The sequence below is a fragment of the Cherax quadricarinatus genome, chromosome 11 (genome assembly GCF_038502225.1).
Source record: "Cherax quadricarinatus isolate ZL_2023a chromosome 11, ASM3850222v1, whole genome shotgun sequence".
Classification (NCBI taxonomy): Eukaryota; Metazoa; Arthropoda; class Malacostraca; order Decapoda; family Parastacidae; genus Cherax; species Cherax quadricarinatus.
This window is the reverse complement of record NC_091302.1, coordinates 43,520,452-43,547,242: the sequence shown is the minus strand read 5'-3', so window position 1 is coordinate 43,547,242 and position 26,791 is coordinate 43,520,452. Positions and strand designations below refer to the sequence as shown.

Genomic DNA, 26,791 nt, shown 5'->3' with positions numbered 1-26,791 from the left:
GGTCCGGAAAACAAGGGGGTACTGCAGATATATGATCAGGGCCTGTTATAAAACACGCCGTGATGAGTGATCAGCCCACACCAGGTAAATCAATCATCAACCTTTAAGATAACTAACACCCTTTGTTACTAACATTCACCCAGAGTCCATAAAGTGGTCTTTGGACTTATATAAATTCCCCACAAAATATTAAAAAAAAAATGAACTTCAGACAAGTAATACTGGTATCCCTTTTCAGGGAATATTTAATTACGAACAGACCTCTTAACAATCCGCAGGAAGCAACTTGACGTGTTGCTATTTTAATTAAGAGCTTTTCATCAGTTGAGCTGTACTGCCACCTGACTTGTCTGAGACACAGGCATGATGCAACCCAGAACCAAGAAAACAGGTAGACAACAAAGAAACTGGCACCTCAGCAGGGACACCACCACCAAACCATAGCCTGGACACCATTCCACAGCCTGGTAATCAACAGCACAGCCTAGACCACAACTACGGAATGGACATCACATCCAGAGCACCATCACAGACTAATCACCACACAATAGTCTGAGAATCACAGAAGCAGTCTGGGGCGTCACCACAGACGTGCAGTCCGGGGCGTCACCACAGACGTGCAATCCGGGCATAACCACAGAAACACAGCCTGGGCAGGAAGAGTAACCCTACCCGGCCACAGCAGCTGAAGGTGACTATATAAAGAGCGGCAACATGCAACACCAGAGGCACTCTCAGTGCCAACAACCTACCAGCTTGGGAGAGCTACACAAGTAGCAGGGGTGGGGGTGGCACTGTGATGATAGTGGTGGCACTGTGGTAGTAATAGTGGTGGCACTCTGATGGGGGTAATAGTGGTGGTGGTGGTAAATGGTGGAGGTAATAGTGGGGGTAGTGATGGTGGCATTTTGGTGGTAATAGTGGAGGAATTTGGTGATAATGGTGACAGTGGTGGTTACAGATGTGGCATTATGATGGTGGTAGTTGGTGTTAGTGCGGTGGTGTTGTTTGCACTGTAGGGATGGTATTATTAGCACTGTGGACATAATATTGTTGGCTATATAATGGTGATAATGAAGTGTTGGTGATATTAGAGTATTAGTGCCGTGGTGGATAGCTGAGCGCTGGTACTGTGGTGGTGACAGGGGAGGGAGGGAGGTAGGTGAGGTGAGACTGGGAGTGCCACATCAAGGTGCCTCCTCAGTCTCCTTCACCTAGGCTACCTATAACTGGGGCAGGAAACCCGTGATAGCTTGAATAACACAACAGCTGGTCTTGTACGACCACCGCCGGAAACCGCCTCCCCCCCCCCTCACACTCCCACACACCACCTCACCATTTTACCACCACCTTAAAAGTAATCTCAAAGTGGCTTCAAGCTTGTGTATTATAGGGCATTGATCTCTTTAAAAGGTGTGAATTGGATTTGTGTGTGTGTGTGTGTGTGTGTGTGTGTGTGTGTGTGTGTGTGTGTGTGTGTGTGTGTGTGTGTGTGTGTGTACTCACCTAGTTGAGGTTGCGGGGGTCGAGTCCGAGCTCCTGGCCCCGCCCCTTCACTGATCGCTACTAGGTCACTCTCCCTGAGCCGTGAACTTTATCATACCTCTGCTTAAAGCTGTGTGTGTGTGTGTGTGTGTTACCATTTTACCCTAGGCACATGTCGATTAGAAATTAGGCCTGTTGTATATGAGTGTGTGTGTGTGTGTGTGTGTGTGTGTGTGTGTGTGTGTGTGTGTGTGTGTGTGTGTGTGTGTGTGTGTGTGTGTGTGTGTGTGTGTGCGCGCGCGCGTGTGTGTGTCTACTCACCTTTTTGTGGTTGCAGGGGTCGATTCATAGCTCCTGGCCCCGCCTCTTCACTGATCGCTACTAGGTCCTCTCTCCTTGAAAACACCCCACACTCCACCCACCCTCCAAACACACTATAAAGGTGTCCTATTTCTAGATGTAGATGCACAGTGTCAACAAATGCGTATAAAATCACAGCATATACAAGACACTATAATCGGGACTACACTACACTTAAGACACAGCATCACAGTTGTTAAGTCACATGACCTGGCGCAATAATTCATTTTGGGTGTTTTTCCTCTCCTTTATTTTCACATTACTTTGAAATTATCATGAGGGATAATTTAAGTAACATATCTTTTGCAATGTACGTGGCCTGGTGTGCGAGTGGACCGCGGAAGGCGATGATCCCCAAAACCAATAAGAGATACCGTCCTAATTTAGGTTAACCTTACCTACCCTGAAGTAACGGAACTCTACCTAACCAGGGAGAGTAACAGCGGCCGGGAAAACACAGGATGCTGTGGTTGCTCTTCACACCTCAACTATTTCTATACTCAAATATTCTAGCTACGTATTGATATATATTGCTATTGGTTAAGAATGGCTGTCATCACTTGCCCTAATATTTAACTTCGAACATCACCCACATACATCCGGTTAATTAAAGTTCTACAACCTTTCCCACATGTTTTATGATGTCTAGCACAGATATCACCAACTCACGACACTGATAATATGTGGGGGCATTCCCCTCAAGATGCATCATCCTCGAGAGGACGGAGGGAGGGAGGGAGGGAGGGAGGGAGGGAGGGGACATGGTGCCTTGATACTCCTGAAAGACTCTTCATCTAATAAACTGAAGCTACTCTTCCCATAGATTAAATCCAATTACATCCTATTTCCCCAGGTGTTGTATGAGCCCAAAGGGATTAACGCTTCCCCATGGAAATAATGATAATCAAAATGCATCCGATTTCACTGGCCTTCAGGCTGCAAGAAAACAGGATAATTTCCAGTCAGGCTAAACAGTGGTACATCACCGATAGTAAATTTCTTATATTTAAGTACATTCATTTACTGATTATATTAATATCGTACGGTAGTCACTTTTCATTTTGACCCCTCAAGTGAGAGGTTACCTGGATTAACTGGAGTTGCTTCCGAGGTCACTGCTCTTGCGACCCAGTCCCAGACCAGGCCTCCTGGTTGCTAGCCTGACTGATCATGCTGTTAGTGACCGCCACCAGCAGTCCAGCGTATATACAACCCAGCTGATCAAAAACTAGTCTGGGACCGAGCAGCGGAGGTACTAACACGTAGCTGTCTACAGAAAAACTACAAGGAAGTCCATGATCTAGACAGAAATATAGATAGATGACTGTACATAAATCCTTGACAGACAGCTTCATTATAAATCGTAGAAGCTTCTGTTATCTGCCTTTCCTATGTAAGGTAATGAAGTTAATATATAAAGAAATGAAGTTAATCAGAAAAAGAGTAGTGAAGCACCTGGTAAGGAGTGGTTTCATAAATATCAACAAATCTAAGGTCAGCTCTCTGGAATTTCAACAGTCATTCACGACATTATATATGACATATATCAGTTCCATGTTGGAGTATGCAGCATCAATATAGAACTCACATCTAATTAAGCATGTCGCGGAAATGGAAAAGGTGCAGAGGTTTGCGAGAAGCCTAGTCAGAGAGGTAAGAGGTATGAGTTATGGGAGAGAATGCCGTAACTAAACCAGATGACATTAGAGGACATAATTACCAGGGAAGACAACGGCGTACAAAATACTCAAGAGTAACTGATAGGGCGGACAAGGACAAGGTGTTCAAGGGGCGGGAACATATACACGAGGGCAAAGTTGAAAGCTAAGTACACAGATGAGTCACAGGTATGTCAAGAAATATTTACTCACCCTCAGAGTGGTCAGGAAGTGGAATGACCTGGACAACAAAGTAGAAGAAGCAAGATTATGCACAACTTAAATAATAAGTATGAGTGAAAATTAATCCGGTAGAGGCCAGTTTAAGAGGCAGGGCCAAGAACTAAGACTCGACCTCTGAAACCTCAAACAAGTGAATACAAACAGGTGAGTACACGCAAATTTAAAATTATTCCCCCAAAAATAAAAATCAATAACGCTAACAAAAACGTTAGCAGGAAAAAAACAAGTGTCACATAACGTTAAAATAAGCAGCAGTGATACCAAATAAGGGGCACAATGCAGCCTTGCCCCGAGAAACAAGGTGACAGCTGCTGCTAACAACCTCTGCATATTATATCCGCAGCTGTGAAACATCACTCAGCGAGATTCAGGAAGAAGGTGCAAAATGTCACCGATATAATTTAATAGGATAAAAATTTGTTCGAATTTGTCAAGCCAGCGAGTTAGCACCCAGGACAGCCCAATAAAGTCCGTGTGTCATCGGAGACTGTTGATCTTATTTCCGTTGGAGCCCTTTAATTTTCTCCCCGGGATGCAATCCACAACAGTCGACTAATACCCAGCTACCTACTCACTAAGTGAACACGGACAGCAGGTATGAGGAAGCATATCTAACGTTTTACCCGTGTAAAGGGACCAAGAGGAATTATCAACTGATCCCTAGCTGTCTTCAAGAGGACACTTGACAAGACATTTCCTGATCAGCTGGGCTGTGGTGCCTACACTTAACTCCGTGCGGCTAACACCAACACCTGATTAAATAAGCCATCAACCAGGAGGGCTGATCTGGGACACGATCACAGGTGTGGAGGGGGTGATGACCCCCGGAATTGACTGAAGGTAGGTATGTTAAGGGTCTCAACAGCACGAGGCAGTACGGTGGTTAACACCGCGACCACTCTGACCTCTTTAACAGGGTGAATGTTAATAAGAAATTATTATGCAGGTTATGACATGTCAAGACGTTTCGCTAACCAGGGATATCATCAGTTCTCACAGAGATAGTTAAAAAATTGTTTGTCACAGGTGGATGAAACGTTTTCTCAATAAAATGCCATTATTATTATAACCAAAAGCGCTAAACCCACAAGGATCATACAGCTAATAAAATGCCATAAACCCCTTACTGTCTAATTTAACATGTCGGTATATTCTACCACTGATATACACAACAGGAAGTGACTTGAGCTTCTGCACTTGTAACCAACATACCTTTATTTTATCACGTTAATATTTACGTCGTTCCTAACATTAATTTCTTAACGTTTCGTGTAAACTTACAAATGCTATTTCTTTATACTGGGTTACGAAAACTACAGAAACGTATGTTTAGCCCCAGATAAGCCACTTCTACAACGAGGTAGCCAAAAATAGCCAGAAAACATTCAATCTATATAATTATCACATGGCTGCTGTGGGTGGTGGGAGAGCACTGTGGGGTACGACGTGTGGCCGGAGAGGCTTGTCGTGGTATAGCAGTGGTAGATATGTGGTGATGGGTGAGGTGTGGGCGGGTCCTGCTGTGGGTGGGAATATGGGTGTACCTGAACATCACCCCTGTTATCAGGTTTACATTACCCAAAAATGACACAGACGAGGAGTGGGTGGAAACAAGAGGATGTGGAGGGGAAAAGTGAGAGGCAAGGGGAATGGAAGGGAGGAGGATGAAAGGTAGTGAAGGAGAGAGTGTTTGAGGGGAGGGGGATTGGAGGGAGGCTGGACTGAGGTAAGTGGTGGCACTGTGACGTCACCTTAGCTCGTGGTGTCACCCTCAGCACGGAAGACTTGAAATAGTGCCACAGTCGGCGTGCTGGTGTGGATGAGGATGGTGAGTAGGGGTGAGAATGGTGAGTAGGGTGGTGGGTGGGTAAGGATGGTGAGTAGGATGGTGGGTGGGTGAGGATAGTGAGTAGGATGGTGGGTGGGTAAGGATGGTGAGTAGGGCGGTGGGTGGTTGAGGATGGTGGGTGGTTGAGGATGGTGGGTGGGTGAGGATATGAGTAGGATGGTGGGTGGGTGAGGATAGTGAGTAGGATGGTGGGTTGGTGGGTGAGGATAGTGAGTAGGATGGTGGGTGGGTGAGGATATGAGTAGGATGGTGGGTGGGTGAGGATATGAGTAGGATGGTGGGTGGGTGAGGATATGAGTAGGATGGTGGGTGGGTGAGGATATGAGTAGGATGGTGGGTGGGTGAGGATATGAGTAGGATGGTGGGTGGGTGAGTATATGAGTAGGATGGTGGGTGGGTGAGGATATGAGTAGGATGGTGGGTGGGTGAGGATATGAGTAGGATGGTGGGTGGGTGAGGATATGAGTAGGATGGTGGGTGGGTGAGGATATGAGTAGGATGGTGGGTGGGTGAGGATATGAGTAGGATGGTGGGTGGGTGAGGATATGAGTAGGATGGTGGGTGGGTGAGGATATGAGTAGGATGGTGGGTGGGTGAGGATATGAGTAGGATGGTGGGTGGGTGAGGATATGAGTAGGATGGTGGGTGGGTGAGGATATGAGTAGGATGGTGGGTGGGTGAGGATATGAGTAGGATGGTGGGTGGGTGAGGATATGAGTAGGATGGTGGGTGGGTGAGGATATGAGTAGGATGGTGGGTGGGTGAGGATATGAGTAGGATGGTGGGTGGGTGAGGATATGAGTAGGATGGTGGGTGGGTGAGGATATGAGTAGGATGGTGGGTGGGTGAGGATATGAGTAGGATGGTGGGTGGGTGAGGATATGAGTAGGATGGTGGGTGGGTGAGGATATGAGTAGGATGGTGGGTGGGTGAGGATATGAGTAGGATGGTGGGTGGGTGAGGATATGAGTAGGATGGTGGGTGGGTGAGGATATGAGTAGGATGGTGGGTGGGTGAGGATATGAGTAGGATGGTGGGTGGGTGAGGATATGAGTAGGATGGTGGGTGGGTGAGGATATGAGTAGGATGGTGGGTGGGTGAGGATATGAGTAGGATGGTGGGTGGATGGTTGCACAGCCAGGCTGGTATGCCGCCCACCAGGGAATTACAAGTCTTTGATTTTCACAAAGAATTTGGGTCACCTGCTTCACTATGTTAACTTCTTTTCCTGGTGGCAGTTTTTCTTTTATCAAAATTGGATACATCAGCAATGTGCCGCTACAATGTCTTAACTATGTGCTTTCTGCATGCACAACTGTCACCCATCTCTGTACATTGTATCAGGCTGAGATAAAATTATTATTAATTATTATTATTATTATTATATTATTATTATTATTATTATTATTATTATTATTATTATACTTTGAGAAGGGTGGCTAGAGGGTTGTCAGTGGAACATCAGGTACCTACCTAATGAGTGTTCTGGGAATCATCGTCTCTACAGCTCGCTTTCACACACGTTATCCATAGAAAACACCTGGTCAATCAGGCTGTTTGGGCTTGCTGAACCCTATCCGACGTACCTAGAGGGTGTTTCATGGGTCAACGCCCCCGCGGCCCAGTCCATGACCAGGCCTCCCGGTGGATCAGGGCTGTCACCAGCACGCAGTCCAGCGTACGAACCACAGGCCGGCTAATCGGGTAGTGACTTTATGACTTTAGGTATCTGTTCACTCCCTCTTGAAGGCAGCCAGGGGTCTACTGGTAATTCCTCTTATGCCTGATGGGAGGCTGTTGAACAGTCTAGGGTCCTGGACACTTTTTGTGTTTTCTTTTAAGTTTACTAATGCTGCTCTTACTCTTCAATGGGTGTATATTACACAGTCTTCCAAGTCTTTTGCTTTCATGGGGAGTGATTTATGTGCACAAATTTTGGTCCAGTCGCTCTAGGATTTTCCAGGTGTAGATTAAGCAAAAGAGCCCGAGCAAACTAGAACTATCTGAAGGAACTTATAAACTTCCCTCTTGAAGACAACTAGTTGTCTGTAATTCCCCATACATATGAAGGGGGTTGAAAGCCTTGGTCCCTTCACACTTACTGAGCTATCTCTTAATACACCTACAGAGACCCTGCTTTACAATGAGTGGATTATACATCCGCTGCTATTACTATTGTCCCTTAAACAGCGCCACCATGCACGAAGTTACTTTCACTGTATTTATTATGAAACACACACACACACACACACACACACACACACACACACACACACACACACACACAACTAGAACTAGACTTTTCAACCTGCTACCAGCAGATGTCTTCAAGAGAAAACTAGATAACTACCTCGGCAGTGGGCTAGATTATCCAGACTGTGATGGATACGTGAGCCGGCGGACCGCAAACAGCAACAGCCTGGTCAACAAGGCAATCAACAGGGAGATCTGGCCAAAGAAGTAAGAACACACCGGAAACAGGTCACAGGTAAATGCAAAATAAGAGAGAGATGATGAACCTCGTAATTAATATTATATATAATCTGACACTGCTTGACAGAGTAGAGAACCGAGCAAGACGACTCATCTCTCGCCTGGACCCAGCCTGGATAGATCTGTTATTTCAGCAGAGCCTTCAACACAGGAGGGATGTGCGAGGCCTCACTGTCATGTACAAGGTCAACATTGTCAAAGTATCACACTTGGCTCCGCTCCGAGGACAGCGAGAAGTGAGCTTCTACACAACAAGACGGGCAGCAAGCAGCAATTTCACCCTGACTGTACCCGTCTCCAGAACATCATCTGAGAGCATTCATTCCTAGGATGACTCGAGTCTAGAACATGTTCGTATAGCATATCAACTAAACAAAGTCAGTTAATCAAATGAAATTGCTGGTCCACAGATGGCTCCAATTGCATCCTGTCCCATATCTGTATGTATGTTTCATAATAATAAAAAGGTTTTCAAATGAGCTGATGTAGGTAACAGCTCTTAGTTTGTAAATAAAGTTAGGAATCCTTAACTTAACCTTGTAAAACCTGTGTAAAATAGAGAGAGAGAGAGAGAGAGAGAGAGAGAGAGAGAGAGAGAGAGAGAGAGAGAGAGAGAGAGAGATATTCGTCAGGTAGGATATGCACAAGAGGTCGACCAGCTAGTAGTATCGACCAAAGATGGTTATCATAGAGACACATTCTCCACCTTTTGTCCTGTACACGCACGACTACTGTTATACATCCACCCTCACTGACATCTCACTCACCCTATTCCATCCCCGTCCCACCAAACCTCACCCTCCTCACTCCATAATAATAATATCTTTATTTACTACAAGTACATGTACATGGCATACAGGCCTAGCTGGCATCAATAACATACTACTATACAGAAAGCCCCTTGTTATGCTCAGCATTTCGGGCAATTTAGGTCAGTATCCCAGGATGCGACCCACACCAGTCGACTAACACCCAGGCACCCATTTTACTGATGGGGAACATAGACAACCGGTGTATAGAAACACGCCCAATGTTTCTACTCTGGCTGGGAATCAAACCCAAGCCCTTGCCGTGTGAAGCGAGAGCGTTAGCCACCAGAGCCCTTACACTGTGCTTCAGGTTCTCAACAATTCGCAAACGGGCGAACTTTTAACAAACATTATCTCTCAGTCCACATCAGGATTCGAACCCGCTGTGAACTGAGAGATAATGTTTGTACTTCAGGTGTAACAAACATTCCTCTTTACCACAAGAGATCAACATCCTCCCCACCACATCCTACGTCCTATTGCCGCCTGAGTGACTAGTCTGTGCTCCTGCAGCTCATCGTGAGAACAACAGTAATAAAAACATTACAGGGGTCAAAAGGTCTTACCAGACTCCAATACCTTTAGATATTAAGGACTCAGGTCACAGATTACAGTTTTATCATGTAGGAGTAACCTTCAATATAACCCACGTTGGAAAAGATAACCCAAACTTAGATTTATCAGTCTTATCTCCATTGAGGCTTTCTTCGTCTGCTGAAGAAGTTCTAATTGAAGCTGAAATATATAGAAAATTCAGTTTGATATTTTAAAGTAAGATTTAACTGGAGTTTACCTGTGTGCTATACCACTTATTCTGCGTTTATCAGTTCATTTATTTAGTTGATGCAGATTCAAGATTTCAGGTCCCTCATCATTAACAATGAAGAGGAGGTTTGTCATTTCTTGTAGGAGTCTATCTGGACCTGTCTCTACATAATTAATTTTTTGGGAAAGTCCAGGCACAATTTTAGAGAAGGCATATGATAGAGTGCATAGGGGAATAATGTGGCAGATGTTGTAAATGTATGGAAAAGGTGGAAGGTTACTTAAAGAAGTAAAAAGTTTTTATGTGGATAGCGAAGCGCAGATGGTGCGGCCGTCTCTGTCCTCTCACTTTCCAGAAGATACAATGTTGTGGTGTGTGTGATCCTATCTCTTCACACACTTTCCATAAGACTGTTGTGATGTGTGGCCCTGTCTGTCAACACACTTTCCATAAGGTATATTGGTTTACTATGTGGCCCTGTCTTTGTCCAATCACTTCCAATAAAATACAATATGCTAGTGTAGCCCTGTCTCAATCCACACACTTTTTATGTCATATGCCTAAGACGTCCATACAGGCTGAACTCACAAAGGTACTTATAGCCTTTCCTTAGTCTAACAGTGACAACGTCTTGTAGTCTTATTTGAGTGGTAAGACTTACCGACTAGTAGAAAAATACTGTGAACAGGGAAAATTTTGTGTACAGTTAACGTATCCTTCTCAGCAAGTATATCAAGTGTGTGACTTGATAAAGCTGTTGAGAGTGAACCATCCTCTTTATATGAACGTTTGCTCTTCATAGTGTCTTTCTATCAGTCTTATAGTCTAATGATTATTTCTCTATACACAAATTTTACTCATTTCACTGTGATGGGGAAATTCATCCGCTGGTTCTTATCCGCACTCTTCAACTTATTCACTTTGATCTGCTGGTTATCTTCTGATTCGTGAAAGAAAAAGCTCACCGTGAAATAAAAAAAAATCATCAAATTAAATAAAACTGGAATCTCAAATCAAGAAATAAGTGGAATCTCGCCATATGAAATGAGAATCTCACCATATATGACAGTAACAAACTGCGCAAATACTGGAGGAATCAAGCCGGAATAATAGCATTGTCTGATTCACATTTTCAAGCGTCTGACAAGCTAAAATTATGACTCACGAAATCGTAATGACACGATTGCAAACAGACCATACCACTCTAGCCCGTCGCTCTAGAGTTTTATGACTGATCGCGGGCTCTATCTCCGCCCGTGGTATGGTAAACTAAACTTATATTAATCATTCTTTTTACTGCTAATTTAGCTATGGTATCGAGGCAATGATGTTACGTGCAGAGGTCTTTGTGAGAGGGAATCCACAAAAGTTGTAACTGAATTCCTTTGTCAATAATTAGAAGGTGTGTGTGGCTTCAGAAACCATCATGTTACATTCCAATCTTAAGCCTCTTACAACAAGTAATGAGGCAACAACAAAGTTATTATTATTATATTAATGGCATACAACAAGATAAGCTGATGAATAACATTCATGTGTAAAACTTGGCAAAACACACAAAAAAAAAAAGATAGAGAAGTGTTTCATGTTTGTCTTACCGAATTTTTTATACATATCCTACATGACCCTTACGGATTTAAGGGGTCATGTAGCGTCTGGGGAATGGGTGCAATCAGGTTTGATCCGAGGAAAGAGAGCGTAGTTCGAATACCTTCCCTGAGGGTTAACCACGAACAAGAATAAAACAGCGCGAGATGTATTATTAGCTTCCCCTCGGTGTCTCGGTGAAACGTTGAAATCTGCACATATATAAAATGGTGTGCAGACTGCCTAAAAGTCTACGTATTCAAGAGTAACTTTTCTGTCAACTTACATTAGCTTTTTTGATTGCAAATTCCCTTCCTTCATATATAAAGGGGATTACCAACACACCCCTGGCTGTCTAAGACAGAAGCGAACAAGTTTCTCAATTCCTGATGAGCCGGGCTGTGGTGCATACCTTGGACCTTGTGTGGCTAGCACCAAAAGTGTGTAATCTAGCCATTCACCACGCGTGGTCTGGGACCGGACCGGAAGGGGCGTTGGCTCCTCGGAACACTCTCTAGATAGGTAGGTAGACTACCAGACTGTTCTCCAGCTTACTAACTTGTCTGCGAGCTTACAACCTTGTCTGCCAGTCAGCCAGCATTCGTATTTCATCACGTCACATTTCACTCTTCTTTCCTCACTCCGCTATCCCTGCCTCTCTTCACACTTGTAAGTCCTCCCTAACTAGGTAGGTAAGAGGGAGGTAGGTGTGGGAGGGGTGGGAGGGTGGCTAGGGGTGGGAGGTGTGTGTGACAAAAAAAAAAATCACACTCGTCATATGCAGTTAAGAGGAGTGGCCAGGAGCTGGAGCTGCTTGTGAAGGCTAGTACACCAAACAGGGATTAGAATGAAATTAGCTCAGAGGCACCCACACCACCGCATGTCCTCGCATCAAGGTAAAACTCCTAGCTCTGCTGGGTGCTTGATTCTTGCAGGATTGTGTGGTTCAGTGGGTTAGAGCGTCATGTGATTTTCGCTCATCATGAGGCAGGGCCAAAACGACATGGGTTCGAATCCTCGGCTAGTCGCAGTGTTGTTATTGATAAATATGTCGTGCCGAATAGGCAGAACTTGCTATCTTGGCTTAAATAGCAACGCTCATCTTGCCATATAGGACAAGTGAAAATTTGTGTATGCAATAATTTCGCCAAAATCATTCTGAACCTAATGAAAAAAATATATTTCACTGTGTTTGTTTAGTGTTAAATTACTGTAAACAAATCTAAAATATATTTAGTTGGGTTAGGCTAAAATAAATTGTTCTTGTTATAATAAGGTTAGGTAAGTTTTCTAAGATTCTTTTGGTGCAAAATTATAAATTTTTACATTAACACTAATGAAAAAAATATATCTTTAAAGGTAAAAGAGAAAATTTCAGAAAGGAGTTAATTTTAAATGAGTTCTTGCTAATTGACCAGTTTTACATATTCGGCACGACATATATATATATGTCGTGCCGAATAGGTAGAACTTGCGATTTTTGGCTTAAATAGTAATTCTCTTGTCGAATAAGGCAAGCAAAAATTTATGCATGCAATAATTTCGCAAAAATCGTTCTGAACCTAACGAAAAAGAGTAAATTTAATTGTGTTTGCTTATTATTAAATTACTGTAAACTTATCTAAAATATAATTAGTTGAATCAGGTTAAATTAAACTGCGCTTGTTATAATAAGGTTAGGTAAGTTTTCTAAGGTTCTTTTGGTACAAAATTATTAATTTTTACTTTAACATAAATGAGAAAATATATCTTTAAACGTTCTTGCTAATTGACCAGTTTCATCTAATCGCCACAACATATATATTTATATACACACACACACATACATACTGAAAGAGTGGGAGTCTTTCCGGTTTCATAGAAGGGCCGCAAGAAAATTTTAAGTACGGTAGTGAGAAACTTCTGCCAGTTCTCTTAAAAATTTCAAAACAACCTACATATATATGTACGATCATATGCTAAATATATTCATAACATATATTACATTAAAATTGAAATATGCATATAGTGTGGCACCCGCATTCAGATAACCAAAGACGCGCAAGAAAATTTTAAGTACGGTAGTGAGAAACTTCTGCCAGTTCTCTTAAAAATTTCAAAACAACCTACATATATATGTACGATCATATGCTAAATATATTCATAACATATATTACATTAAAATTGAAATATGCATATAGTGTGGCACCCGCATCCAGATAACCAAAGACGCGCTGTATAATGCTACAGAGCAATGACGTTGTTGGCTGATAGAAGGACAAGGTGAAAACCCAGTGTTGTCCATGAATTATATATAATACCGACAGGATGAAGAATTAGACACATGTGCAATATCTGGGTATCTTTACATGTAGACGTTTCGCCATCCAGTGGCTTTATCAATACAATACAAAGACATAATGTAGAACTATATACAAAAGATGATGTAATCAGTCCCTCAGCCTCCGAGTTGGTAAAGAGAACCGTAGTCACAGACAACGGTTCTCTGACGAACTGATTACACCATCTTTTCTATATAGTTTTACATTATGTCCTTGTATTGATAAAGCTACTGGATGACGAAACGTCTACATATGAAGATACCCAGATGTTGCACGTGTCTAATTCTTCATCGTGAAGACCCAATAACCACATGTTAACATACATTGATATGACATGTAAAGATTTAGTGTCATCATCAATAGGGAGAACAAGATGCCACAATTATTATAGGGGCGAGTTTGATGATAGGGACAGTTGGTTCGAAAAAAACGTTCTATTTTCGAAAAGTTCGATAAGTGATACATTCGAAATTTGAGGTTCCACTATATCTCTTAATGGTTCAAGAGATCATCAATGCAGCCCGGTCTCAGACCAGGGATCCTTGGTGATGCTCTAATCAGTCAAATTTCCAGTGCTAATTGTACACACTACACATTCCTACCGTAAGCACCACAGCTCGGCCGATCGTGGGTTTTCAAGAGAAGCTTATCAAGGTTCCTCTTGAGGACAGTTATCCACTGGTAGTTTTCCTTATATGTGAAAACAAATAAGTGCAGTAGGCGTAAGGAGATTTTTCCCTCCCCAACACAGAGGCACAGTTGAGAGGCTCATTAAGGAGCACAGTAGAACAGAAGTAGAGTCGAGGAGAGGTATTGTTGAGCAGAAGCATAGCTGTTGTGCATCCTAATCTTGCAATCTTTATGAGACCGACTTTTTTTGCAGTGCTCCCTGGCCTCGTGCACAAAATGTTTATTAAAACCATTTGTGTAATACAAGCCCACTTGAACTCCTAAGTAGCTAGAAACAATGGTACAACCAGAAGTGAACGTGCAAGTGCCCTTCACACACACAAACAATTAGTACGTGTCAACTGCACTAGCCTAATGTGAACATTCACGTACACTTCAAATAGTGGTTGACCACTGGAATACATTAAGAGGAATTAGCAGGTGCTGCAACCACTGGAACTTTCTGAAAAATATATATAATGAAGAACATTGAAGGCAAAACACCACGAGCACAGCTCTGCTCCTGTTGCTACAAATAGGTAATTACATACACAAGCAATTTATATGTGCGCATGTCATCTGCACTAGCCTGGAGTGAACGTACATGTGCATTTCTCTCCTCTACACGCAGTTTGTACGTGTATATGTTAGCTCACACACAAGCAGTTTGTATTTATATGTCAGACCACACACACACAAGCAGTGTGTACTTGTGTTTGTCAGCTGATCTTATTCGCTTCAGAGATAACCTCTCCTTGGATTATAAATAAATATTTTATTATCCACGAGTTACAATGTTTTACAGTAATGACACGTGGATAACTCCCTAGTTATGTAATATATTTCGGGTACTCGCGTCTCTCTCATTCCTGATGACCCTTAAAGAGGGGGATGCCTTGATGCTGAAGAGCTCTTGATCTCAGGAACTAGAGCTACTTCCCTTTTCTCTGATCAGACCTGATCATCAACTTTCCCCTCTGTTGTACGACCTCTACAGGTTTAGAGCTTCTCCAACAATGCAACAACTAGACTTGATTAGGTTGCTGCAAGTGTCGGGAAAGGTATCTCCATATCCCAACATATGTCAAGATATCCTTCATAACTTTAGCCCCCCCCCCTATAAACAGCAACCCACGCAATTATCCCCCATATCCCCAGCCCCCTACACCTTAAATCACACAACGGTATCCCCCATAACCCTAGCCCCCTGTGCCTCAACACTTAAAAATATCCTTCATAACCTCAGGTACCTGTACCTCAAAACACATAAAGCTATCCCCATATCTCCAGCCAGTGTACCTCTGCCAGCACCGAAAATTTGAAGCCAAACGGATGAGGCGTTCTCAAGTTATGAACAAAAACTTTGAAGAAAAAATATTAAGATAACCACTTAACGGTACCCCCTTAATAATCTTTATTGACAAAAGTTAAACAAAAATTCACTAGAATAATCGTCTACATATATCTGTTAATGATTCCAGGAATTATTACCCCAGAAAAAAAAATGAAAATAAATGTATACTGAATTTACATGACAACTTAGGTGTTCACGAGGCAAAGAAAATACCAGCAGTCTTTCCAGAGGGCAAAATATTCAGCAGGTTTCCTTTTCACACTCGTATGACAGGAGGGTAGTACAACCCCGGACGACCACTGTTGAAAGACCAGAACCAGTCGCCAACGCCCTGCAACCAGTACAACTTGATGCCAAAAGTGGCTCAGATAACTCTTGTTGCCACAACTAAAACCATCACTACTGTTACTACTACTACTACTACTATACTACTAGTGACTACCCATACAACCATCACCAACATTGCTGCAACTACCACAATTACCCACAGAATACTACTGCTATCACCAATGCAACTACCATAACCACCCACACCAGCCCTGCTATAGCCGCACAAGTATACCACCGATGCAAAACGTGATAAACTGGGTAACACACTACCCACACACACCCACACTAACACTGCTGGTGCTACCACACATGCACAACCAAAACAAGCGGCTCACAGCCCCCACGCCATATTCTTAAGCAATTTGTTTATTTTACTAGCTTGCGACCCAAAAGTCTGGCGTGGGACTTGATATCAAATCCTGCTTCTCCCACATTACCCCATTTAACCAGGGGAAGGGGGGATACCTTGATGTGGGTGAAGGGACCTTGATCCAAGGAATGGCAGCTACGATAGCCTTTGGATCAAACTTGATTACCTCCCATTCCCCAGGAGCTGTATGTTCCCTGCGGGTTTAGAACTTCCTCTGGGTATAACCGTTCCGTCCACACACACACACACACACACACACACACACGCACGCACTCCTATACAACAGGCCTAGTGTCTAATCGACGTGCCTAGGACAGAATGGTAACTAACACACACACACACACGAAAGTTACTTGGAGGGTGTTTCGGGGGTCAACGCCCCCACGGCCCAGTCCGTGACCAGACTTCACGGTGCATCAGGGCCTGATCAACCAGTCTGTTTTTGCTGGCCGCACGCAGCCCAACGCACGAACCACAGCCTGTCTATAGCAGGTGCCGTTGAGAACTGGTAACTAACAGTGTGTGTGTACATTCATGGGGAAGCGCTAAACTCGTAAGGGTCTTACAATGCCTGGAAAATTATATAATCAGGTTTGATCCATGGGAAGGGTTGTTCCAGTTCCGTCGATCAAGAGCCCTTCACCAGTATCAAAGCGCCCCACTTCAAGGGCATATAGATGGTAACCAGTGAAAATGTAGCAGCTACTGACATTATAGTGGAATACTGGAGAATATCTTACTGTCACCCAGCTCTGGCTGACACATTTCATGCATGATACCCAGCCTATGTGATGGAAATGGAAACACAGCTACCTTTTGTTCCCACAATTTATAATTATAACCGTTATATAAAAAGACAGCAAGACAGTACTGATGCTCCCAGTTTTGGTGATAATAATAATAATAATAATAATAATAATAATAATAATAATATACCAATTTAACCAAGACAATACGTATCTACCCAATTTGGATAATAATAATAATAATAATAATAATAATAATAATAATAAAATATTATTATTATTATTATTATGAATAATGGCTTAACCCGAATGGTTATGCAGAACCTATTCCCAATTTTAATTAGTTATCACAATCACACACAAAACACTGAGAATTCCACGATTCTGGAAACCATGTCAACGTTAAATTATTTAGGTGACGTAAATATCCGTGTTTACAAGAGTTGGTACCAGAATGACGTGGACATTCCACGAGCACTCTGAGTGACGCAACATTCCCCCTCTGTCTCAGGCTCAATTCAAGTCTCTTATCGTGGTGACCTAAAACTAATATTTTCCTATTTAACAAGATCAAGCAACCTGGTGTTTGCTGCATTTTATCGTACATCAGAGCAACTGAGCATGCAGATGGACGGTGGGTGGACAGCAAACATTCAGGGAGGCACTGAACAGCGTAAGACCAATGATCTTTCTTTCCATGCAAGATGATCTGTCTTACAAGCGAATCTGATATCCAGTATACCGTAATCATTGCTTTCATTATGCGTTTCTTATTAATTCTTTTCCTGTAACATTCCTTTCCAATTTACGAGGTGTGATCTGAGACCGGGTCACGGGGCCGATGATCCCTGGAACCATTAACATATATAACGCACATGTAATTACCAAGCTGAGCTTGCGGAGTTAAAGCTACAGTTCCTGGGCCCGCCTCTTAATTTTATTACCCGATATGATCTAAAATTCCCGGAAATTTTTTGAAGCTATTCAGAGTTTTTGTTTCCATTATAACGCTCAATAAGTGATCCACTTCCTACTATCACCGCCCCTTCAAGATGGCCGCCATGATGCTAGTGAAAGGTTCTTGATCAAAAAAAACTGAATCTACTCTTGCCTTCCTCCATTAAAACCTTAGTATCACTAATTTCAGAGGTTCTGTAACGTCTAAGGGTTTATCGCTACATTTTTTCTTTCTTGCTAAATAAGTCTTATCTACTCGGCTTATTCCCAAGTATTTTGTACACTGTGATCATGTCCGCTCTTTTTCTCCGCCCGTCTAACGTCATGATTTCCTGTTCGTGGTTTTCATAACATTAGGTTGCTCATTTCCGGCATCAATATTGCAGCAATACTTTACACACACACACAGTGTGTTTAAGTGGGTGCCACACCTGTGCCTTGCATTCTGTAATTGGTCGAATGCCATTTATGGGTCCTTGCTGATTTACGGTTAGTATTTATGGGGAACCGCCAAATTCGTAAGAGTTATACAGCACCCGGGGAATGGGAGGCAATTAGGTTTGATGCGGCCTTCACCAGCATCAAGGTAACCCCCTCCCCCCACCTTGAAGGGTTCAAGAAACAAAATGACTGTATAAGTAATTTTCAGGTTGCTCGAGTCTGCGATCATTGTTCATACATGTTAGACCTTTAGCCTTCTTCCATATACCCTCCATTTTTATTAATTTGATGAACTACGAGTTGTCTTGTTACGATAACACCTTGTATTCTACTGTGACGACCCACTGGTTGTCTTGCTATGGTAACACTTTGTCTTCTACTGTGACGACCCACTGGTTGTCTTGCTATAATAACACCTTGTTTTCTACTGTGACGACCCACTGGCTGTCTTGCTATGATAACACTTTATCTTCTACTGTGACGACCTACTGGTTGTCTTGCTACGATAACACTTTGTCTTCTACTGTGACGACCCACTGGTTGTCTTGCTATAATAACACCTTGTTTTCTACTGTGACGACCCACTGGCTGTCTTGCTATGATAACACTTTGTCTTCTACTGTGACGACCCACCCACTGGTTGTCTTGCTACGATAACACCTTGTCTCCTACTGTGACGACCCACTGGTTGTCTTGCTACGATAACACCTTGTCTCCTACTGTGACGACCCACTGGTTGTCTTGCTGTGATGAACCACTGGTTGTCTTGCTACGATAACACCTTGTCTTCTATTGTGACGACCCACTGGTTGTCTTGTGATGAATCACGAGTTGGGTGTCTTGCTGTGATGAACCACGGGTGGTGTCTTGCTAAGATAACAGCTTGTCTCCCGTTATGATGAACCACTGGTTCTCTATGAACCACAAGTTCTCTCACTATGAAGACCCACGCAGAATGAGAGGGAAGGGGGGAGGGGCTTTGATTAAGGTGTACTTGAAGTGCTGAAAATACCTAACCAAGAGAGCAATCAATGAATTCCCGGAGAATACATTCATGTATGGAGAGGATATAACACAACACTGGTTCGAACTCTTATTATATTTATGTGGAACCGCTAAACCCATTGGAGCCATGTAGCGCTTGGGGAATGATGGGCCAATAGGTCTGATCCGTGTAGATTGTAGCTCGAATTACCCGAGATTATTATTATTATTATTACAATCAAGGGGGAAGCGCTAAACCCGGAGGATTATACAGCGCCTGGGGGGGATGTGGAAGGCATTCAGGCTTAATTCGGGGAACTGGAGCATAGATCCAATTCCCTAAATCAAGAGCCCCTCACCAACATCAAGGAACCTTCCTTGAGGGGAAATTACCCGAGAACAAACTTTTTAGTGGAGTCAATGAAATAAATAATTTAGGCAGTTTAAGGATGAATCAGAGATATGAATAGTATTGGATGGGTGAACAGAAATTGCTTAATATGGGTTAGTAGACCTACGGCAATGTGCCTTTATTTTATTCTTATAATATGGGGTTTTGTTTGAAAAAACAGCTAGAATTATTCGTACAATATTCATATACTCATGAATATAGTGTAATTTTCTGTTAATAAAATGTATGATCACAGCTTGTGCCTGTGCTCCACGTACCAATCTAGATGAAAGGTGAAACAAACGTTTGTTAGAAGCGCCACGAGATCGCTGCTCTTCTGAACTCTTAGTGTGACGCAGGATAAAGATTATTATATTTGAGTGAACGCTAGGCCCTAGTGGGTGATTCAAAGTAGAGGTAGCAATAGTTGTTGTAGTCTCGATCCTCCGTTCAAGAATCGCGAGATAGAACTTTAAACAACTTGTACGGTATATCATTGTCCAGGATAAATTCAGTACATATTCCGAGTATAGTTATATGAATAAGACCCACGTTAGGAGATCTTCCCCGAAAAATAAATTAACACATTGTATCTCTGTGCCACCTTTGGGACCCGAGTGTCTGTAAATGTAAGATTTATGGAACATGTGTTTTTGCTAATAATGACTGTGCTAAGTTAAACAAACAGCGACAGGTGGAGACAGGAGAGAGATGTTCCGAGTAACAATGAACAGCTTCCCTCAGCAAGACGTACAGGGTATAATGGGCTATCCACTTGTGTATGCATATTGCAGCATCGTTTTATATGAAGTTGAATACTTTCCTGAACAGTACATTCTGTACAATAGCTCTTCATTTGCTAGATAACACTATCTCAACGCTTTACAAATTGCTTCACATTACACACAAATTTGCAAACAAATATATCAGACGTAAATGCATTTTATTTTTGTATATAAATGTGTTTTCGTGATACAGTGCATATAAAAAAAAAACCAAAAGCCTAGGTGCAGCAGCGCATCCACTTTTTCTAGCTAGTTATCTCTCATATTATAATCATCCTTCAGCAATATTCCACACCATGACGTGTGCCAAATTACGTCAATATATCTTGAGGGGGTTGGAGAGTGAGAAAGAGAAGCAGGCTAACACACTCGACCCGATGACACGACCCCTGAGGTATGTGAGTGGCTGGGTACCACCACAGTATCACCTGCAAGTGCCAGCCTCAGTTGTTCTTCACTAACTCAAGAAAAACTTTATTCCTGTTAATTATATATTGTTTGACACAGTATTATGATTTATTATAATGTTCTACAATGACTGCAGTAAGCATCCTAGGAGGTACCACCGTCCTATCATATGAAAGAGAAACGGAAGCCTTTTTAATTTTCTGGCACCTGTCACAGGTTTGATGGCCTTTTCTTTCAGTCTCTTGAACAATTAAGATGGCAAGTAAACACTGCACAACGAACTTCTGCTTACACTTTATATATATTTTGCTTTATTTTCCTGTTTTTCTTGATCTTTATTCCTGTACTAATTCCATTCCAATTTATGAGGCCTGCTCTTAGACCCAGCTGCGGGAGGGCGGTTATGCCTTGAAACATTGACAATATATATGGCACATAATAATTATAGGAAAACAATGATGATACACTACACAGAATTAACCTACGATAACCCAACAAGGTTAAACTGTGCATATTTATTTCTAATGCATTTGTAGTGGAGGCCCAGTAAGCCGGCCGCCTCTCCCCTCAGCAGCGCTTCTGGTGAATATATTGGTCTGGTACTGGGCACTCCACCAAATATGGCCCACGCTGCACCTTACACCACCCCGGAACAAATACTACCGCGCCAAATAACGCTACCCACCCTCACACCCAATAAATTCAAAAGGAAATCCATGGTTTTCACTGTAGCCTCGCTATACTCATCTCTGCTCTTACTGCCAGACCTCCAAAGTCTACTTACTTATTACACAAGCTGTCAAATATGACATAAGGGGTGACTCGCAGCTGTAAAGCATTCAGCTAATAGCCGAATAGACAAAAGTTCGATTTCTGCTGCCCTTGTTCACTCAGCAGTAAATTGGTTACTGGATGTACTGACTTGCAAGTCGCATTCCAGGGAAACGGACCATAACTAAAACAGGCAACAAGGCTTTCTTAGGCTATCCTGGGTTAATAATACCATCGTCTCATCGTGAAAATCAAAAGGTGAGCAGAAAAGGTTTTAATTTTATATCGATTATGTACCCTATACCCATCCCGTAAGGCCACAGTCGAAGATTATTATGGCCAAAATGGGTCACGCCTGTCCTCCTCAGCATTTTTTTTTTTTTTACACTGGAGCTGATTCTTCATGGTTGTGAGCCAAGGAATCTTGACATACGAGTTCTTACCTAAGACACTGGAGCTACTCTTTCCTTCCTATGACCAAACCTGTCTCCCATTCTCTAGTCGCTGTATGACTCCTGTGGATTTAGCACTTACATGTGGAAATAGTTGTAATATTAATTTCACTAGAGGTTAGGCGACAGGTTGTGGGCGTGAGGCTAGAGGCTGACACAACTGGTTCTCACACTTATGCAGGTAACGCAACACTCGCTGGATCATGTTACAGGAAGTGCCACACGCTCACCTCACCCGAGATCCCACTATACAATATGGTTCACATACACAAGCTGAGGACAAGCTCTCTGAGACGCTAGCAGCAGTCAGGTGACACATGGCAGCTGAGATGCCAGCAGCAGTCAGGTGACACATGGCAGCTGAGATGCCAGCAGCAGTCAGTTGACACATGGCAGCTGAGATGCCAGCAGCAGTCAGGTGACACGGCAGCTAAGATGCCAGCAGCAGTCAGGTGACACATGGCAGCCGAGATGCCAGCAGCAGTCGGGTGACACATGGCAGTTGAGATGCCAGCAGCAGTCGGGTGACACATGGAAGCTGAGATGCCAGCAGCAGCAAGGCAACACATGGCAGTTGAGATGCCAGCAGCAGCCTGGTAACACATGGCAGTTGAGATGCCAGCAGCAGCCAGGTGACACACAGCAGCTGAGATGCCAGCAACAGCCAGGTGACACACAGCAGCTGAGATGCCAGCAGCAGCCAGGTGACACAAAGCAGTAGAAATGCCAGCAGCAACCAGGTGACACATGGCAGTTGAGATGCCAGCAGCAGCCAGGTAACACATGGCAGTTGAGATGCCAGCAGTAGCCAGGTAACACATGGTAGCTGAGATGTAAGCAGCAGCCTGGTGACACATGGCAGCAGAGATGCTAGCAGGAGGCTAGTGACACGGCAGTTGAGATGCCAGCAGTCAGGACACATGACAGCTGAAGACACATAAGCCACAGGGAATTGAAAGCATTTTTTTTTTAAACTCAGGTATTGAGTACACGGAGCGCAAGGTAAACACCATACCCAATTTTAAGAGTAGGCAGGTTGATCTACCAGTAAATAAACAAATTAAGAGGCGTGGCCAGCTGTCAATCGACCCCTGCAAACACTAATCGGTGTTTTGAATAAATGGTTTAGAAAACCGACAGGTTGATAAATGAGACACCTGTGCAACATTTGGGTATCTTTATTCTGGAAATGTTTCACCAGCCAGTGACTTCTTCATCCAATGCAGATTATTATTATAATCAAAAAGAAGCGCTAAGCCACAAGGGCTATACAGCATCCTATGCAGAGAAAGGTGGAGAATGAGGAGTTTGAAGTAATCAGCCCCTCAGCCTGGGGTCGATGTGCTCGGTCCGTCAGTCTTCACTGTGTTCACTCCATCAATCTTGATTGATGTGTTCAGTCCATCAATCTTGACTGATGTACTGAACACGTCAACTCCAGGCTGAGGAACTGATTACCTCAAACTCCTCTCATCTTCCACCTTTCACTGCATTGGACTGAAGCCACTGGATGGCGAAACGTTTCCAGAATAAAGATACTAAAATGTTACACAAGTATCTCATTTAATTAACACTACTCGGTGAGTACATGATCACAACAGTGGCCAAGAGCTAGATTACTTGTAGACGGTTTCGGGGGTGACCACCCTTAAGGCCCTGTCCCAAACTAAGCAGAGAATTAAATTATTCACGGAAAATCGTTAAACCCCCAAGAGCGATACACCGCCAGCAGAGCAGCCATGAGAGTAGAGCTATGTTTACAAGGTCACCCCGACCCCACACATGTTACCCACACCTGTGCTGGCTCCCGCTGCTTCTACTACTAGGTGCAAAGTGTAGCCTCCGTGTTCTATTTCCTCCAAGTAGCTAAACTTACTGCCAACAAGCACCTCACATCAAGTATACATGTATTTTGAATTATACAAACCACGCGCATCTAGCATTTCTCATTGGAAAATGGGTTTAAGTGGAAAAAATTCATCCAGCCTAAAAGATTTCTCAGTGCGACTTTCTTTGGGTTATTAAGAGGACTAACCAAAGACCAACAGCGCCTCGGAAACTGGAGGGGATATTTGACCCCAGGAAGGGACTGACTCAAATTCCTTGGAATTAGAGAGCCCTTCAATTGCACCATACCCCCCTTCCTCATCAGGAAAGGCTGAATCCTTATAGAACTGGTTTGATGTACATATCTAAGTGGTGCACGATCTTACAACCTCCATCATATTGACAGGGAAGCGCTAAACACGTAGAGGTCATACAGAGCCAGGGGAACACGAGGAAATTCCTTGGATCAAAAGCCCGTAAGCGTGGGGGTGTACCCTCGTACAATTACCTACACTCAACAAACTAGTGACTGAACATGTACTTATTTTCTTGGGTTTCATTTATTTGTATCACAACTGCTAGATTATTAAAAATTTCTGTGAAATACTGACTTTCTCACCTACTATAAAAGTAATGGCCCTGCCTGGTAGCTTATGACCCTTCCTAGTAGACTATGGCCCTCCATGGTAAACCCTGTCTGGAGTTTTGAGACTCTCTGACCGCGGGTTCAATCCCGGCCGAGGTATGGTTTGTTTGCAATCGTGTCATTACGATTTCGTGAGTCATGGTAGACTCTGGCCTGCCAATACATTATGACCCTGCCATGTATACAATGGTATTGCCATGTCGATTGTGGCCCTGCTTGGATGACAATGGTTCTTCCTGGTTTGTAATATCCAACTTGGTGGTAGCACACCTGGCAGGTACTGGTAATTAGTGTAAGTACCTCCCATGGCAGGCACTGGTGATGCTGGTCTAGCACCAGCATCACCCATGACATGTACTGGTGACTGTGTAGCACTAGTACTTCCCATGGCAGATACTAGTGGCTGTCTAGCACCAGTAGACCCGTGACATACTAGTGATTGTCTAGCGCCAGTAGACCCTTGGCAGATACTAGCGACTGTGTAGCACCAGTAGACCCGTGACAGGTACTGGTGACTAGCACCAGTGCACCCGTGACAGGTAGTGGTGGTTGTGTAGGACCAGTAGGTCTCTTGACAGGTACTGATGGCTGTGCAGTACCAACACCTTCCCTGGCAGGAACTGATAGCAGTGTAGCACCAGTACCTCCCCTGGCAGGTACTAGTGTAGTACCAGCAACTCCCCTGGCAGGTACTGGTGGCTATGTAGTACCAGCACCTTCCCTGGCAGGTACTGGTGGCTGTGCAATACCAGCAACTTCTCTGGCTGGTACTGGTGGATGTTTAGTACGAGAACCCCTGGCAGGTACTGGTGGCTCTATAATACCAGCACCTTTGTATACCCAGTTGGGGGTTTATATTTCGCATAGCACACCTTCCCTGGCAGGTAATGGTGGTTGTTTAGCACCAGTACCTTCCGACAGAGGCTGTGCAGTACTGACTGGCGCTGACAGCCGTGCACTACCAGGTAGTACCAGGCAGGTACTGGTGGCTGTAAAATATCAGCACCTCCCTTGGCAAATACTGGTGGCAGCCGTGCTGTACCAGTATGTCCTCTAGCAATACCGGTGGGACTGTAGTTTAAAGTGTTAACGGTGGTTGAGTCCCGGTGGCGACCGGTGTGGCTGTGTTTACCGTGCAGAGCACTGATGCCCGGGAGGCTGTGCTCTGCTCCACCTCAATTTAGGCCGCACCACCTACGGCCCTTCACCTCTTACTATTACGAGACTAACGGCAGGTAATCACCTTAACGAACACTTTCAACACTTGACCACGAGCGTGTTCCTTTTCGTTGCGTTTCGTTGGCAATGAATTCACCAAATTCCAGGAGTTACTCCCTAAGCGGTGTTCAGTGCGACGCGGAAATGTCGAATTTTCTTTTTAGTTTAGCTGTAAACCAATAGTTTTCGACGTAATCAGAACATAATTGCGAGGTTCGTGGGAGACAAGGTGCGTCGTGTCGGTGTTAGTATGAAGCAGTGTGCTGCCGAGATTAGATATGGCAGTGATGATATGGTTATCGGGAAGGGCGGTGAGGAGGGAGGTTGAAAGCCTCAGCACCAACCTTTTTCTGTTGCTTCTCCCAGGCGGGGTCCAAGAGGCCCTCGCGCTCCCACTCCTCCTCAGGCTCCATGTACTCTTGGTCGTTCTGGTATTCCATGTCGTTCTCCAAGAACTGTTGGAGGGAAGTTGTCACAAAATTATCGCTAGTGAGGGGGAGGACGGGCACCACCACAACACCACACAACCACCACACCGGGAGCGGCGAGATACACCCGGTCGAGGAGCAGAGCGGCACAGCACTGACCCGCCCCCGCCCCGCCCCGCCCCGCCCCCCCGACGCTGCCACACAACCACTACCAACATCTCATACAGCATTACTCCTACGCTTATTTTAGCATCAACCGAAATCTTTTTTCTTCTCGGCTTATAACTAATTTTGTAGTTAATCCCCATGTCCATTTATAACATACATATATTCTTTTACAGTTGTTAAGGATGAAACAATACATATTATTCGAGAAATTTAAAATGGAACTCATATAGGAGAGCATTAAGCCCTCTTGGCCAACCTCCATATATGGCAGGATC

At 43.7% G+C, this 26,791-nt stretch overlaps 1 protein-coding gene across 2 annotated transcripts in view; it reads right to left on the bottom strand.

Moving 5' to 3' along the window:
* The window catches only part of Actn (alpha actinin), a 234,578-nt gene extending 208,062 nt beyond the window's left edge, over nt 1–26,516 (bottom strand). Inside the window, exon 1 of one of the 2 annotated variants that reach the window (XM_070084039.1) lies at nt 26,265–26,516. In XM_070084039.1, coding sequence (XP_069940140.1) covers nt 26,265–26,360 — 96 coding nt within the window. In that variant the 5' untranslated portion in view covers nt 26,361–26,516. The remainder of the gene's footprint in view (nt 1–26,264) is intronic. The other variant, XM_070084038.1, reaches the window with a different exon arrangement.
* Between the last annotated feature and the right edge of the window lie 275 nt (nt 26,517–26,791).